Source organism: Gymnoscopelus microlampas (assembly GCF_963454915.1).
Source record: "Gymnoscopelus microlampas genome assembly, chromosome: 12".
NCBI classification, from domain to species: domain Eukaryota; kingdom Metazoa; phylum Chordata; class Actinopteri; order Myctophiformes; family Myctophidae; genus Gymnoscopelus; species Gymnoscopelus microlampas.
Window position 1 is genome coordinate 35,705,292 of NC_139949.1, and position 15,361 is coordinate 35,720,652.

A 15,361-nucleotide genomic window follows, 5' to 3' on the forward strand; every position below is an offset into this window, starting at 1 on the left:
AAAGGGCAGACACATTTTGACATATATATCAAAATCACTCCCAGGGAGGAGGGGAGTGAAGGCTCGTGACGTCACCAGTAACTACCAGCAGCCAGTTGTTTTGGAAGAAGGAGAAGAAGAAAAGAAGGTTCAAGCGGAAGAAACAACCATTTATTTTAGGATTTATAATCGCTTTTATCATCAAGTGTTTCCACTCCTTCTTTTTAACATTTTGAATCATGTCGACCCCGGCTAGAAGACGACTTATGCGAGATTTTAAACGGTATGTAATGGCAATCTTTCCTGTCTTGTTGTGTTTGGCTCTCAGTGAAGCTGTCGTTAGCATCAGTGTTGCCAGATTCTGTGAGAGACGTAAGCAACTAGGTCTATGAAAACAAGCCCAAAAGAAGAGACATCTATTAAACCTACATCGGCTAGTTGAAAATAGAGCTTGTAGATCTGCTATATTAAAAAAAATATGTTTAAATCTACACAAATCTCTGGCACAAAATATTTTCAGAAGGGGGGGGGGGGTCTGCGGACAAATACATATTGGGGGTCCGTGACATGAAACACCACTGGTTTACACAACATTAGGAAACAAGCCCAAATAAACAACTACACTTTAGAAAACAAGCCCCAAAAAACACGTGACTTAAACCAACATTTACAAGCAACTTTACAGAAAAACAAGTCGCTTATAATAAGCGGACATGGCAACACTGGTTAGCACGTTAGCTTTAGCCTCTCTGGTGCAGGAGGGGAGCCGACTAAGTGCTGGAGTGTCAAACTAAACACAAACATGGACATGTTGTTGTTTACGTTTTATTATCCACATTTTCTGATATCATTGTGGCTGAAGACGTAAAGCATGTATGTGTTGTTCAGATAATAATGGCGTGCTGTTTTCTATAGTGTCAGTTGAAGTACAACATGAGGCATTCCTGCAATGTTTTATGTTCCTGTGAATAGTCTGGTCTTTTTCCATCTTTCCTGGTAGACCTGTGTAAACTTTGAATGTTCTTTCTTTGAAATGTCACTTGTCGGGCGCCTGTGATGGAGGAACTATCTAAAGTCTAAAGTGTTAGACAGTGGTGTAAAGCATTGGTTTACCAGGGGTCCTTGAGGGAGTTCCAGGGGGTCCCCAGCTAAATGATAGATTAGGCACCAAATGGACCCTTATGGGTCTGTTACTCTGAGAGTGTACAAATGGACCCTAACGGGTCCATTTGCCATTTGGTTCCATTTGTACACTCTCAGAGAGTTAAATTGACATAGATTTTAAATTGCGGTCCAAGTGATAGACATGCCATTAAATGGGGGTCTGTAGCCTAATGCATGTCAAACTGGGGGTCCTTGAAATTAAAGTGGTTGAGAATCACTGCTAGAGCCGTAAAAAATCTTCTCTTATGGGGGTCCCTGGCATATCTTTTGAAATGAACCACTGGTGTAAAGTAACTGAATACATTTACTCAAGTACCTATAAGTAAAACATTTTTTAAATATTTTTGCTTTACTGGAGTATTTCCACTTTTCTGTACTTTTACTTCTACTCCACTACATCTCAGAGGCAAACATTATACTTTTACTCTACTATTATATAAAAACTTAATTTACTTTGTAGATTTTGATTATTATTGCAAAACATGCATTAACCACTTCAGCCCCTATAAACATTTTGATTTTTTTTTCAAAAGATCTTTTATACATTTGAAAACTTGTGAAATAGGACATTCTGCATAATGAGTACTTTCTACTTTTGTACTTTTAGTACATTTTGAATTCTGGACTTTCACTTGTAACAGAGTATTTCTACATTGCAGTATTGATACTTTTACCTAAGTAAAACATGTGAGTACCTTTTTCACCACTGGAGTTGTGTAAACTTTTGAATATTCTTTCTTTGAAATGTCACTCATCATAATGGCTCGAAGTGTTTGCATTTGACATTTCTGGGGAGAAATAGACAGTGTGTAAACACTATGACAGCCTGAGTCGACCAACAGGATGGTTTAAATTAGAGAGAGAGAGAGAGATATAATGTGCATGCATAGTGTAGCAAGAGAGAGAGAGATTGATAATGTGCATGCATAGTGTAGCAAGAGAGAGAGAGATTGATAATGTGCATGCATAGTGTAGCAGTAGTGGCTCAGCGCCTCAGCCTGATGACCAAAAGCCTAATATGTGTTCGCCCAAGGGGGAATCCCCTTTAGGCTGGTGGATAAGATGATGACTTTCCACGTGGGAGACGCGGGTTCGAATCCCGGGCGTTACATTTTACTCATTCTCACACACCGATGGCGGAGGAAACCATGCAACGAAGGCACCAATCGGCTCATCAGGAGCAGTTAGGCGCTCAGTGTCTTGCTCACAGGACTTTTCTCACCGTCCTGCGTCCTGAGCCACTGCCGCCCCACTGTGTGTGTGTGTGTGTTTGAGAGAAAAAGAAAGAAAGAGACTCTGCACACCTGTCAACAGAGACTGAGGATGATGCTTACCTAATATGCCACTCAGCGTGCCTAGCAGATAAGGTGACTTGTGTGTAATACTAGACTCCCAGTTTCCAGGTGGTCTGTGTGTGTGTGTGTGTGTGTGTGTGTGTGTGTGTGTGTGTGTGTGTGTGTGTGTGTGTGTGTGTGTGTGTGTGTGTGTGTGTGTGTGTGTGTGTGTGAAGGAGAAAACAATGGGGCTTTCCCTTCCTTGGCTGGAGATAATGGGGTCAGCCTCTGTGACCAAGCGAAGCCTTGTTGTTCATTTATCACTCCAGTTAAAATAGCCCAGCCCCTACTTGTTTGATCTTTAAACTGTCATTGTATATCGTGTGTGCCCTGCACATTTACACTAGCCACTTAAAAGGGGCATGGCACCCTAATCGCAATTATTTTGTCATAATCGTTGTCAGTCAACAGCATTGTCAAGTGCACAATACCACCCACATCTAAAGCCTTTCTAGTTGTCTTATTTTACTTATACATGTGAGAGTATATACAATGTGGACAAAGTGCGGGCCGTCAACTTCACTTCAAAGGTATTTCCAGCTGTATGAAAGGAAAAGAACAAAAATATATTTTGTACGTGTTTGTACTTGCTTGGCTCATTTTTATTATATTCAGCAAAAGGGCAATTTTTATGTTTAGTCAGCATCATTCTCTATGAATAACAACGTCTTAAACCCTTGAACCTTAGCATCCCTTTTCTGGGCATGTCTTTATAGGCGAACATTCGGCAGATTTGGTGTAGAGGGGGGGGGAAAGGAGTGTGTGAGGCCAGGATAGTGTCCTGGGGGACCCTGGTCAACTGAATTATATAGAGTTTAACCACTTAAAGTAAATATATTGTTTACATCTATAGTCTATACTAGTGTATTTTCTGTTTTCTCTCTACATTAAATATCTTTGCTGAAAATAGCCGATCATCAGAGCTCGTTGATCTTCTATTTTCTGCAAAAGCCTTCCCCACAACAAGGATGCTGGGGTTTGAAGAGGTTAAGAAGTGGTTAAAGTCTGCAACTCAATAAACATCACCTCACTCTTGACCACCTGACTTGTTAATCGTCATGTTGTCTTTTCAGCCATCCGTGTGGGATTTTGAGCTCTGCTGTAAGTTGACCCAGGACTGACTTGTAGTAGTCAGAATAATCTGCTCATTATAGACTAGTATAATCTCCAATATAGCCCCAGGGATTAACCCATTCAATCCAGAAATGCATCTGCGTCATTTTAAGATTTCTTTGACTATTCAAAAATAGCAGATATTCAAGCCCATAGCGCGGCACCGAGTGCTATGAGCTTGTAGAACTGCTATTTTTGAAAAAAAACAAATCGTGAAAATTTGTTCTTATTTTTAAGCGAACATTTTTAACTCAAATCTTTGCTTCTGGGGGGTCCCTGGAACAACATAATTTGAGATGGGGGTCAGCGGCCAAATATATATAATTTTGGGAGTCCTTGACATGAAAAAAGTTTGAGAACCACTGATATTATAGCACCATATATGTTTTTTCAAAAACATTTTAGTATTTAGAAGACATTTGTAGAATCTCTAGATGCAAAGATTTGAGTAAAAAATGTTTGCTTTAAAAAATACATATTCAAAGATTTGCACAAATCCTCCACGATTTAAAGAAAAACAGCCGATCTACAAGCTCATAGCCTATGAGCTTGTAGATCTGCTATTTTTGAATAGCCAAAGAAATCTTAAAATGGCACGGTCTTAATGGGTTAATAATGCATGAAGTGGTAAAATGAGGTATCTGCCTGCGTTTCTAGTGGGCCATGAGTTCGATATCCCTCCACCTACAGAGAGCTACTGTATCAGATTAATCGTAAATGAGGTTAATTGCAGTGGGACTGTCTGAAGCCAAGGGACTTAACAGATGGATCTAAATGGTAAATGGACTCTGCTGCATTTATATAACCTTTCCCCTAAGCGCTTTGTATTCCACATTCAAACACACGTTTGTACACCGACGGCGGAGGAAACCATGTAAGGCATCAACCTACTCACCGGGAGCAGTTGGGGGTTAAGTGTCTTACTCAAGGACACTCTGACACTAACCCTGGGGGGAGCCGGGGATCGAACCAACGCACACACTCATCAGCCTACCTTGTTTCATAGCCTTAAGCTCACATAGGGGTTGGATTGTAGGCCTCTTTGGTGATTCATGATGCTGTATGATGTTTTAAACCTACGTATCATCATTACAGGGTCTGGGGAGTGCCAGAAAAGCACTCGACAACATTTTTTGCATCCAGGCACATTAACCCATTAAGACCTGGAACTGTGTCATTTAGATTAGATTTGAGCTAAAAAGCATTATTTTACACTTTGGCTATCATCTGCTATTTTTTAAAAATCGTGAAAATGTGTGCAAATCCTTGAATATAAATACTTTTAAAACGAACATTTTAACTCAAATCTTTACTTCTGGCCTGGGGGTCCCTGGAACAAAATATTTTGATGGGGGTCCGCGGCCAAATACATTATCATTTTGGGGGTCCTTGACATGAAAAAGATTGAGCACCACTGATATAGAAACATACGTTTTTCAGAAAACCGTTGGGATTTAGGAGACATGTAGAATTGGCTTCAGGTCTCAATGGGTTAAAATATTCTACTCCTGTGCTCAGAAGCAGGCTTGTAACCCATTTTCAACCTCAAGTCTGTCGTTTTATTTGACCTGAGGACTATTTAAAAAAAGAAAAGTAACTCTCTTTAAGGCTACTGTCTGGTTTGCTGCTAGGTTGGGTGGTGTTTTGCATTCAAATCTAGTTCGTCCTTGTTTAGGCAGGTTATGTTGTGTTGCAGTGGTCCCGTTCACAAGCCACAGCACAGCAGAAGCACCGTGCACCTGCATGCATATTTCCCTACTGACTAGAACGCTTTCAGAGCATCACCAGCACGTCTCTCTCAGACTCTGGGCGCGTTGCAGTGCATAATGCATGTGTTTGTTTGTCTCATATCAACACGCACTGTATGGTATACTGTGTGCTTGTGGCAGCAGAGCAACAACAAAACAGTTGAGCCTGATATATACTTAGTTGCACACCGGTGTCGTGCTCAGTAAATAGCAGATCTGCAAGCTCACAACGCGTCACGAATGTGATGCGTTGTGAGCTTGTATATCTGCTATTTACAGCATGCAACACCAGTGTGCAACTAAGTATAAATCGGGCTTTAGCCTGGCTCTACCTAAAGCAAGCTGGGGACATTGCAGAAGGGAGACTGCTGCTAGGAAAGCATCTGATGATGAAGATGGAGATGTCCTTTGTTTTCAGTGTTTCTAGGATGTTTTTTCAGATCATTAAGCGTACACACACACACACACACACACACACACACACACACACACACACACACACACACACAGAGTATATTCTCAAATGGTTTGTGTTCATGTGTTTGCCTTTTCCAAGTTGGTGAAATGGCTGACCGAACGTTATAACCATAACTCTAATCAAAACCCTGTTTTCTGTCTCACAGACTTCAAGAAGACCCCCCCACGGGCGTGAGCGGAGCACCGTCAGAAAACAACATCATGCTTTGGAACGCTGTTATTTTTGGGTGAGTCATTCTCTAAATCCTACTCCTCCCCTCTGCGTCTCTCTCTCTCTCTCCCTCTCCCTCTCTCTATCTTGCAGTGCCAGCCCAATCAGCATGCAGAGAAGTGATTTTTATTTTCTATTTTTTTTGGAGGAACAAACCAGGGGGGAGAGATCATCCAGTGATGCATTTGTTTTGCTTTTCTGCAAACGCATCACTGCAACGTTCTTTTTTTAGTTTTGTGCCAGCATTGTGTTTGATTTACAGGTACAGTAGATAACGGAGGAATTCATTCATAAACGGTGACACAGTGCTTGTTGGACTGTGAAGGACTAGCTCGTCACCATGTAGTCGAGTTCCTGCACTAATTGTCAGTCAGGGAATGAAGCGATGCGAGAGCCAAGAACGTCAAGCCTCATGACCCTTTCGTTTTGAAATTGGCCTTTCACATCCTGCACAGAGTTTATTACAGACTTGTCATGGTCATGTATGTTTTCCAGTAGGATGCACTTTTGATTGGTAGCCACAGGGGAGGGCCCTGTCTGCCTTTTTTATAGCTCATTCTCTCTCCCTAACTTTGTTTCTCCCTACCCCTCTCTTTCTCTCTTCCTTTGCAGACCTGTGGCGACACCATTTGAAGATGGTAAGTGTGGTGCAGTTTATCGTCATTCATAATTAAGCACACATTCACAGGGTGGGGTCGGGTTATTGAATCAGTCTATTAAGCTACTGAAAACATGGCCGAAGTAGCCCAGAAGCATTCAGTATTAGCACACTATCGTTGCTGTCAGGCAGAAACCTCTTATCTCCATATTTTAACTTTTAGTTTTTCGTAAATGAATGCCCTCATACTATAGCATCTCACAAAAGGTATCAAAAGTAGCAGATCCGCAAGCCCGAAACACTGGAAGCGACGTGGTTTGAGCTTGTAGACCTTCTACTTTCGTTAAATGAGGTTTCCACCCGAAAGAGACAATATAAGTGTGATAGGTATATATCACTGGTTCTCAACATCTGGTTCGGGGACCACCATCGGTCCAAATGAACCCTTACAGGTCTGTAGCTCTGAGAATGTACAAATGAAGTTTGTATATTCTCAGAGTTAAAATAACACAGAAGATTTTTAGGGGTAGAAAAAGGTTGGAATATATTACATCACTGGTATTATACTTACAATACACAATAACATACAGTCTCTCTTCCTTTCTGTGTCCGTCCCAAGTCCCCACCCATATTGATGTGCCATATACCTGCGTGCGTGCTTGCGTGCGCACATGCATACAAACATACTGTACACCCTGCTACTGCCCCTGCGTTTCCTTCTGTTCTTCTGGCACCAGGAATGCTGAATCGGGGTTTCATGTTTTAGTTTTTTTTGCCCTGTCAGATAATCTCCTCTTTGGTCTCATTAACCCACGGAGCTCACATTTCAGACTCCTTGAAACGATTAGCTCTTCTATAAGCAGAACAAGTGGTATTTATATAGAAACGTATAATTATTATAATTTTGGTTTCTTTCTGTGTTCTGTCTCTGTGTACCACTATCTAAACCTCACATTGTCATCCTCCCCCCCCTCCCTCTCTATCCCCCTGGATCCTCTTCAGGAACATTTAAGCTTGTGATAGAGTTTTCAGAAGAGTACCCCAACAAGCCTCCCACAGTTCGGTTTGTCTCCAGAATGTTTCACCCAAATGGTAAGCCGAGCTCAACCCTCACAGATAAGCACCAACAGAAATGTCACTGCCATTCTTCCACCCCATGTTTAAAGCCTGACCGTCATTTGACTTTTTTGATGACATTGGTACAATAACTTGTGCAGCCGATGTGTCGGAATGTTTTGCCTCTTCCAACCTGGCATTCCTATTTTGGGCATAGGTTATTTCTTTTTCTGTAAACTCACAATATGTAGCGATGCAACACCTTGTAAGCTTGTAGATTGCCTATTTTTGAATTGTGCTTAAGTAAGTAAGTAAGTAAGCCTTGGGAATGAACTTTTCCAGAGCCATGTGGCCCATAGGTCAGGAGCCTATCTCCTGTTTCCTTAGCGTGAGGCAGCTTGATGTACAAGTACACCCCCTGGACACGCTAGTAAGTGTCACAGGGACTGAACCGCAATCCAGCTCTTGATGCTGAGTGGCGTTGGGGCATTGGGTAACATTTTATGACTCGGCTGGGGATTGAACTCCCGACATCCTAGTCTCAGGGCGGACACTCTAACCACAAGGCCACTGAGCCTATATTGAAGTTTTGTCTCTCACATTTTTGTTTCGTTTGTTTTTTATATAGTTGTTTACTTATAAGTTATAGAAACTTTAACTTTTATTGCACTTTTTGACAAAATATCGGTCAAAACATCAGTAATCAGTGCTCTAGGACTCCAAAATCAGGATCGGACCCAAACATCTGGCATTGGTCGAGCTCTAGTTCCAACAACAATTATTTTTTAGTTTGAACAATGCACTTAATTTTATTGTTGTTCACAACGATTTACTTTCTGTAGTAATATAACCCATTAAGACGATGCCTAAGAGAAGCAGATTCTCAAATGCCTTCTAAACCAGTAGTTCTCAAACTTTTTTGTGCCAAAGGACCCCCACATTAATATATATTTGGCCACTGAACCCCCATCTGAAAAGGTTTTGTGCCAGGGACCCCCAGAGGAAAAGATTTGTGTGTAAAAAAAAACAACACACAATTATTCAAACACTTCCAAAATAATAGATGTACAAGCTCGCAGCACGGTACGAAGTGACATGCTGTGAGCTTGTAGATCTGCTGTTTTTGAATAGCCAACGCTAAAATCTAAAATGACACGGATGCTTTCCCGCTTTTAATGGGATAATGGAGGTTTGACCTGCACCCCTGCTTCTGTATTAAACTATACTGATTAAATTCTAGTAGCTGTGTAAGCAGGTGTGCCATCTGCTTAAGAAGTACAACTCATCTGCTGTACTTATTAGAACTTCATAGAGATAATCTGTGTCTTTCTCTTCCTCACATGACTGTATGTGCATACAGCATACAGTCTGTTCCTGTACTGCCTTGTCTTGCTTAGCTCTATCAGTCATGATGACTTATATCTTCCGGGACACATGTATGTGACCTCTGCAAATGTGTTTATTCTCTGTGAATGCTTAAAGAACTTCAGAACATGTCGTGCGACACTATCCTGCTTTCATCTTGTTCTCTGAGCTCATGCTTGCTTACAGAGCGGTAATTCAACTGAATGACCAACCATCTCACTAGTGTAATAGCTCTCAGCTGTGCAGAGGTCTACTGAACTCACAACACTTCCATCTGTTCAAGATTAGGGCTGAACACTTGATCAAAACATCACAAAATCACATGATCAATATGGCAAGTTCCAACTTTCAGAGGCTGCAATTAATTGCATACAGCAACATTTTCTTCTAAACTAGGTATTCTAGTGTTTTTAGTAATATTTGGTCCATGAATCATATACAGCACAATATCAATTTAACCCACTATCTAGAAGCCATATACTATAAATTATTGCTGACAATTTCCAGTTTTCTTGATATTCCAAGAAGCCATCAGTTTCCATACATTTCAGTATGGTACAGTAAACGGAATTGAAGCTCGACTTAAAGAAATATTAAATCACAAATTGAATTGTAATCACAATATTAGTCTGAAAAATCACAATTACATATTTTTCCACAATCGTTCATTCAACCCTTCTGGAGATTGATTAAAACTAATACATAGAAATGGCCCTTTAGTCTGCCTCCAATACATTATAATGGGAGAAGTAAAAAAGCTATCATGGTATTCAGCTGGTCGGTCATTTAATTTAGAGATGGTCCTAGTATTTTGTTTTCTCTGATGTTGACTTTTCTGCATGTTCTTCTCTAGTTTATGCAGATGGAAGTATATGTTTAGACATCCTTCAGAATCGCTGGAGCCCGACGTATGATGTCTCATCCATACTCACCTCCATCCAGGTTGGTTAGGCCTTACACACCATTCGGTGTGTTTGTGTGTTCCTTAAATTTGTCAGCTTCCTTAAACACTTGAACCCTAGCGTCCCTATTCTGTGGTGAACAATCGGTGAAAATAGCTGATCTATGAGCTCACAACACACGTAAGCTTTTAGCTCGGATATAGTATAGAGCCCTGGTGGATCCTAGTCTAAAGGGGTAGTGGTTAAAGACATATATGTACTATTCCTCTGAATGATATTTATTTACCTTCAGAAGTAGCCGATAGAGTAGACAGTAGACAGACTTACTGCACCCACTAGGGCTGTCACAATCGGGCCATTTTTGTTTGACGATTAATGGTCATTAGATGAAAAATTAAATTGTGTTTTGGCATTGAATATCGGAACATAAATACAACTTAAATGTCTGTGTGGCTTTTAGGCTTTGTAAACAAAAAGTACACAGGGCAGATATGCCAAATAACTTTAACATCCAAAGAAATTACTGACAACGACCGATACCAATAATCAAAATCAATAATCTACTTTGGCCGAAATAGGCTGAAGCGTTGTGAGCTTGTAGATATGCAATTTCTGCAATTGTTTTTGAAAATGATTGAAAATCTAAGAACATTTTGCAACAGATACGTTTACAGAGATGAATAGGAGCGATTTTGACGATTATGCAAAAATAACTGACAGGCCTAGCACAAGCCATGCCCAGAAGTATTGTCAGCATTTATCTGTTTGTGTACTTGAGGTATAAATCCCACACCACATGTAGCATTTAACCACCACTTAAACCCCAGCATCCGTATGGTGGGGAAAACGTTCGCAGAAAATAGCAGATCGACAAGCTCACAACATGGCGCTTTGCAGCGTGTTGTGAGCTTGTCGATCGCCTATTTTCAGCGAACGCTTTCCCCACAATAACAGAAATAACACTAGAATAGAGCTCCGAAGGACTCCGCTCAACCACATAGGGTTAACGTTTGGTTTTCTTCTCCCCAGTCTCTATTGGACGAGCCCAACCCCAACAGCCCTGCCAACAGCCAGGCAGCACAGCTTTATCAGGAAAACAAGAGGGAGTATGAGAAGAGGGTGTCCGCCATCGTGGAGCAGAGCTGGGTGGACATCTGAACTTATACCTTCATTCATGCTCCGGCGCGCGACGGCGTATCGCGCGGGCGAAAATGGCCGACCTACAAGCTCGCAACGCATGGCGGACGCGACGCGGTGCAGGCTTGTAGGTCGGCTATTTTTGACACGCGACGCCGTCGTGCGACGAAGTGTGAATCGGCGTCACACTCTTGAAAGTGCAGAGGATCTCCTCTCTCACTCTCTTTTCTTCCTCTCTATCATCCCAGCAATTCAATCTTCGTTTTACCTCGTTGAAAAAAAACACATAAGACGACAGAACTCAAGTGCCACCTCGATAAGAAGAATTATAACACAAACGGAAAGAGCCGGTGTGGACTTTTTACTCGCTTGCCAACTCATTTGAAGAAAAAGGAGAGAGGGGGGGAAAAATCAACCTAATATTTGTGTTTCTTGTCCTTAATTTTTTTTTTTTATTGCATGATGTGAAATAAGTTATTGCTAACAGAATTTGTAATATATCTTTTTTTTTTTTTTGCTGGATTGATGCTGTTAGTGTTTAGTTTTACAGAATTAAAAAGAGAAAGTGATATCGTTATGTCCGATTGTGACTGAACACAACCGAGCTATTCTGGAAAGGGTTACAGCATATTGACTTAACGGGTCCCACGATTTCAACTTTCAAGGTCATCAGAGGTGGAATACGCTTGTTTCTCCATGTACACTCCAAGTGCTGACTAGAAGAAGGAAAAAAAAAAACACCAACTTCTCGTTCATTTCAAAAGTACTTTGATCATTTTAGAAGAGTTGCTGTTGACACTGGCAGGTGTCACGGCTATAATGTGATCTTGCATGACAGTCACACAGTATATATTGGTGCGCTAAACTTTTAGTTAGTGGTTCTCAAACTGTGGGTCGGGGACCCCCGGGTCTCACAAGGCGAGTAGATCGGCTATTTTCACAATATTTATCTATGGAACCGAGTCAAACAAAATGACTAAAACTCATTTAAGTGCTTGTCGGGTGGGGGCTCAAATATGATTATTTTGGGGGGGGTCGCGGCTTGAAAAGTTTGAGAACCACTGAGAGTACAGCTACATAGGACTCCTGTGGGGTGGTGCAATTCCATTGAAATCCCAGGACTGGGATGAGACGGGAACAATAAGCTACCAGGGTTGGCAGGGACAAGTAGAATTATGGCAATATTTATTTCTAATTCTTTTCTGGTATAATTTACATAATATTAAAAGAAAATCTTGAATAAGGATGCCAGTGCCACAAGAAAAAGTGGTTATTTGGTGTGTGAGAATTCATAATCAGATTGTGTTGTGTGATTTCATACTTAAAAATACTGTTTATTAATAATTGTATTTTGAGTTTTTGATCATAAAATGTCACATAAATTGCCTTTAAGCTACATAATTAGTTGAGTAGCTCAAATAAATGTTAGCTACTTCATTGCACAGGAAAAGTCGAGTTGTGGGTTGCCTTGTTGCCTCTTGACACCTGCCAGTGTGAGTCGTTGTAATTATGGTCATACAATTATACTATATTCATAAATTTCCATTCGAGTATTTCAATAAATCGGCACACAGCAGCAGTGTGATTGTACTCTCTCCAGGAACGTAGAAACTTAAGATGACTGATGAAAGTTACGTACCAAGTTGCACAAATTGGACCCTTGGGAAACTTGTCAACTTTTCTCTTGAGTCCTAGTTTGTTGTGATGCCTACTTTTGCCAACTTTATGTGGCACCCAGTTAAAAGTCATCTAAATAAAAGCGTAAAATGTCTTCACTTTATCCGACCACTGCTAAATAGTCCATGGAAATCACTTGCATAAATTCAGGCTTCATTTTGAGACGGTATAGCTCATGTTGTGGCTAGTGACTTCATTTCACCTTATTTAAAGAAAAGGGATATGTTATAAAGTTTTGTGAATTTACTTAGGAGTAAAAAACATGTATACTTAATAACAATATGCTGTATAAACAATAAAAACAATTTTTTCAGACTTTGAGATAGTTTTCTTTTACTGTATTGTTCCACTTTGTGGTTTATTCAAACATGGCATTATTGGAATATGTAACATAACACAATTATCAGTATTGTTTGCAGTTAAGAATTGGAAGGTTATAAATTGCTACCAGCTTATATTTTTTACTTAAAACTTGCATTGACCGTAACTTAAAGATCTGAGACATTAAGTAGCACAAAATATGGATCAATTAAACGGTTTACAAAGTGGGTCCAAAACCCCTGGCTGATGTCTGGTATCTTAATACAGTCATGTGCTCTTTATCGATGAGGCAAAAACGGAATCTATAATTTTGGCCTTAATTATAATTTGATACACAAATTCAATGATACAGTACAGTATTGCATACATATTGTAGTAGTTCTCAAAGTAACCCTCTGGGTTACTTGAGGGGGTTCCAAGTGGACCTTACCGGTGTGTAATTCTGTAAGGGTGCAAATTATGGTGGTCTTTGAAATTTAAAATGTTGAACCAACCCGGTATTGTAATTGTATAGCAGACGTGACGTCCACATACCAGCTCTGACAGTGTGATAAACCGGTCCAAATGTGATGGAACCGATTCCGGAGCCCAACCATAACTGTGGCCAGCACTATACTCTTGTAAAACACATGTGCAAGCTCTTGTTTGTGAGTATTTAATAACTTGTATGCATAGCTAAGGAACGATTCTAATATCAGCACAAATAAACTCTCAAAACCATGCCTTTAATGAAGAGTGAACACTATCAAACAAATTTAAAAATAGACACGAGACAATGCCTCCATCATTATGGTCAAACAAAATTAGAAAAAAAAAAGAATTTACACATCTAAAAACCGTAACACTTTTACACATTCAACATCACTTATAAAACATAAAAATGTGTGATTAACAGAACTATGGTCCTCGGCGTGTTCAATCTGTTTCTTCTCGGTCACCGACCCTGTGAAGTAAGAGAGGCATTGATTAGACGTCTGTTTCACCATATCCGTGTGTGAATCACAAGAGTATGGCAAATAAGAAAAGTATGGTTTTAACATTTTACCTGCTGTTTCTTCATAATCTCATCTCTGGTTTTGAAGATCGGTGCATCGACCACCACAATACCCTCGGCCATCTCTGTCACTTTCTCCAGCAGCTCAGAGCTGTACCTGTATGAAAACATGACAAGAAACAATAACATTAAACATAATGCAAATGCTTGGTCTTGTCTGTGAATTGCTATTTCCCCTTGTAGTTCTTCAAGCTGCAATACAGGACTTAATAACAATGAAAAAGTAAGTAGGTTGTAGTGGCTTATAGTCTTAAATCAGCCGTGAACGTCTATCTACCTCCTTTTCAATGCACGGAAGATGGATTGCTGAGGTGGAGCGCAACACCTACCATCAACACCCAGTACTTAACGCACGATTTAGTTACCCAAGCTGTGCTACATACACAGAGTTGGTATATGAGTAACGAATAAGTGGTATTTCAATCAATCTGCATGGTTGAGTATGTTAATACAATATATCTGTACAGATGATCTGCAGTGCCACTAGGATGTGGTCTCCTAACTGTTCCATTGAGACATTCTTGCCAGATAGCTGTGCTTCTCAACCCTTTTTCGTATCAAGGACCCTAATTTAATAGAATTGCAGACCCCCATTCGATGATATTTAGCCTCCAAGACCCAAATATGATTTTATTGTTATTGATGTTATTGCCAGATAACAGGACATTACCCCTCTACACCCGCAGAGGGAGACAACGGACAACATAATAAGGATCAGCAGTAGTACGACTGTGCTCGCAAAACAAAAGGATATACAAGCTTTTGTACTTATTAGCTTGTAGATCTGTTTTTCCCCATTGCTTTTCTCTCCCCTCAGCGTTCTTCTCGTTGACTCACCGACAGCCCAGAAACACGTTGTTGGCCCAGACCATGGACAGAGCCAGTAGATGGTCTACATGCGGGTCTTCATAGTCGTTGATGTTCCTCAGCAGGAACTCTCTCCTGGCGTCCCAGTGCTTCTCGCTCTCTGAAACCCCCCGGTACTCTTCTACCTGCTCGGCCAGAGCTCTGTTCTGCTGGATGAACTCCTGGATGTCCAAGTCAGCCATGTTTGTTTGTTTGCTTGTTTGTTTTTCCTCGTAGACAAAAATTCACAGCCGGGAATGAGCATGGACATAAAGAAAATAGTAGGAGCGTTGCCAGGTATGGGGAGAGAAACAAGCAGCCAGGTTTAGGAAAACAAGCCCAAAATAAGCAACATAGGGACTAGGCCAGGGGTCTTCAA

The 15,361-nt window shown here is 40.7% G+C and overlaps 2 protein-coding genes across 2 annotated transcripts; one reads left to right on the forward strand and one right to left on the reverse strand.

Annotated features, from left to right (window-relative positions):
• Positions 1-89: 89 nt before the first annotated feature.
• ube2b (ubiquitin-conjugating enzyme E2B (RAD6 homolog)) lies at positions 90-13,076 on the forward strand. Its single transcript, XM_084073676.1, has 6 exons — positions 90-262; positions 5,962-6,042; positions 6,639-6,664; positions 7,627-7,716; positions 9,899-9,987; positions 10,977-13,076. The coding sequence occupies exons 1-6, from the start codon at positions 219-221 to the stop codon at positions 11,103-11,105; spliced, it is 459 nt and encodes a 152-aa protein (XP_083929802.1). The 5' UTR covers positions 90-218; the 3' UTR covers positions 11,106-13,076.
• Positions 13,077-13,788: 712 nt separating this feature from the next.
• Positions 13,789-15,240, reverse strand: cdkn2aipnl (CDKN2A interacting protein N-terminal like). The gene is made up of 3 exons (XM_084073931.1): positions 14,974-15,240; positions 14,128-14,233; positions 13,789-14,025 (listed from the first exon to the last, which is right to left on the reverse strand). Exons 1-3 carry the CDS (start codon positions 15,183-15,185, stop codon positions 14,017-14,019), a joined length of 327 nt encoding a protein of 108 aa, XP_083930057.1. The 5' UTR covers positions 15,186-15,240; the 3' UTR covers positions 13,789-14,016.
• Positions 15,241-15,361: the final 121 nt, after the last annotated feature.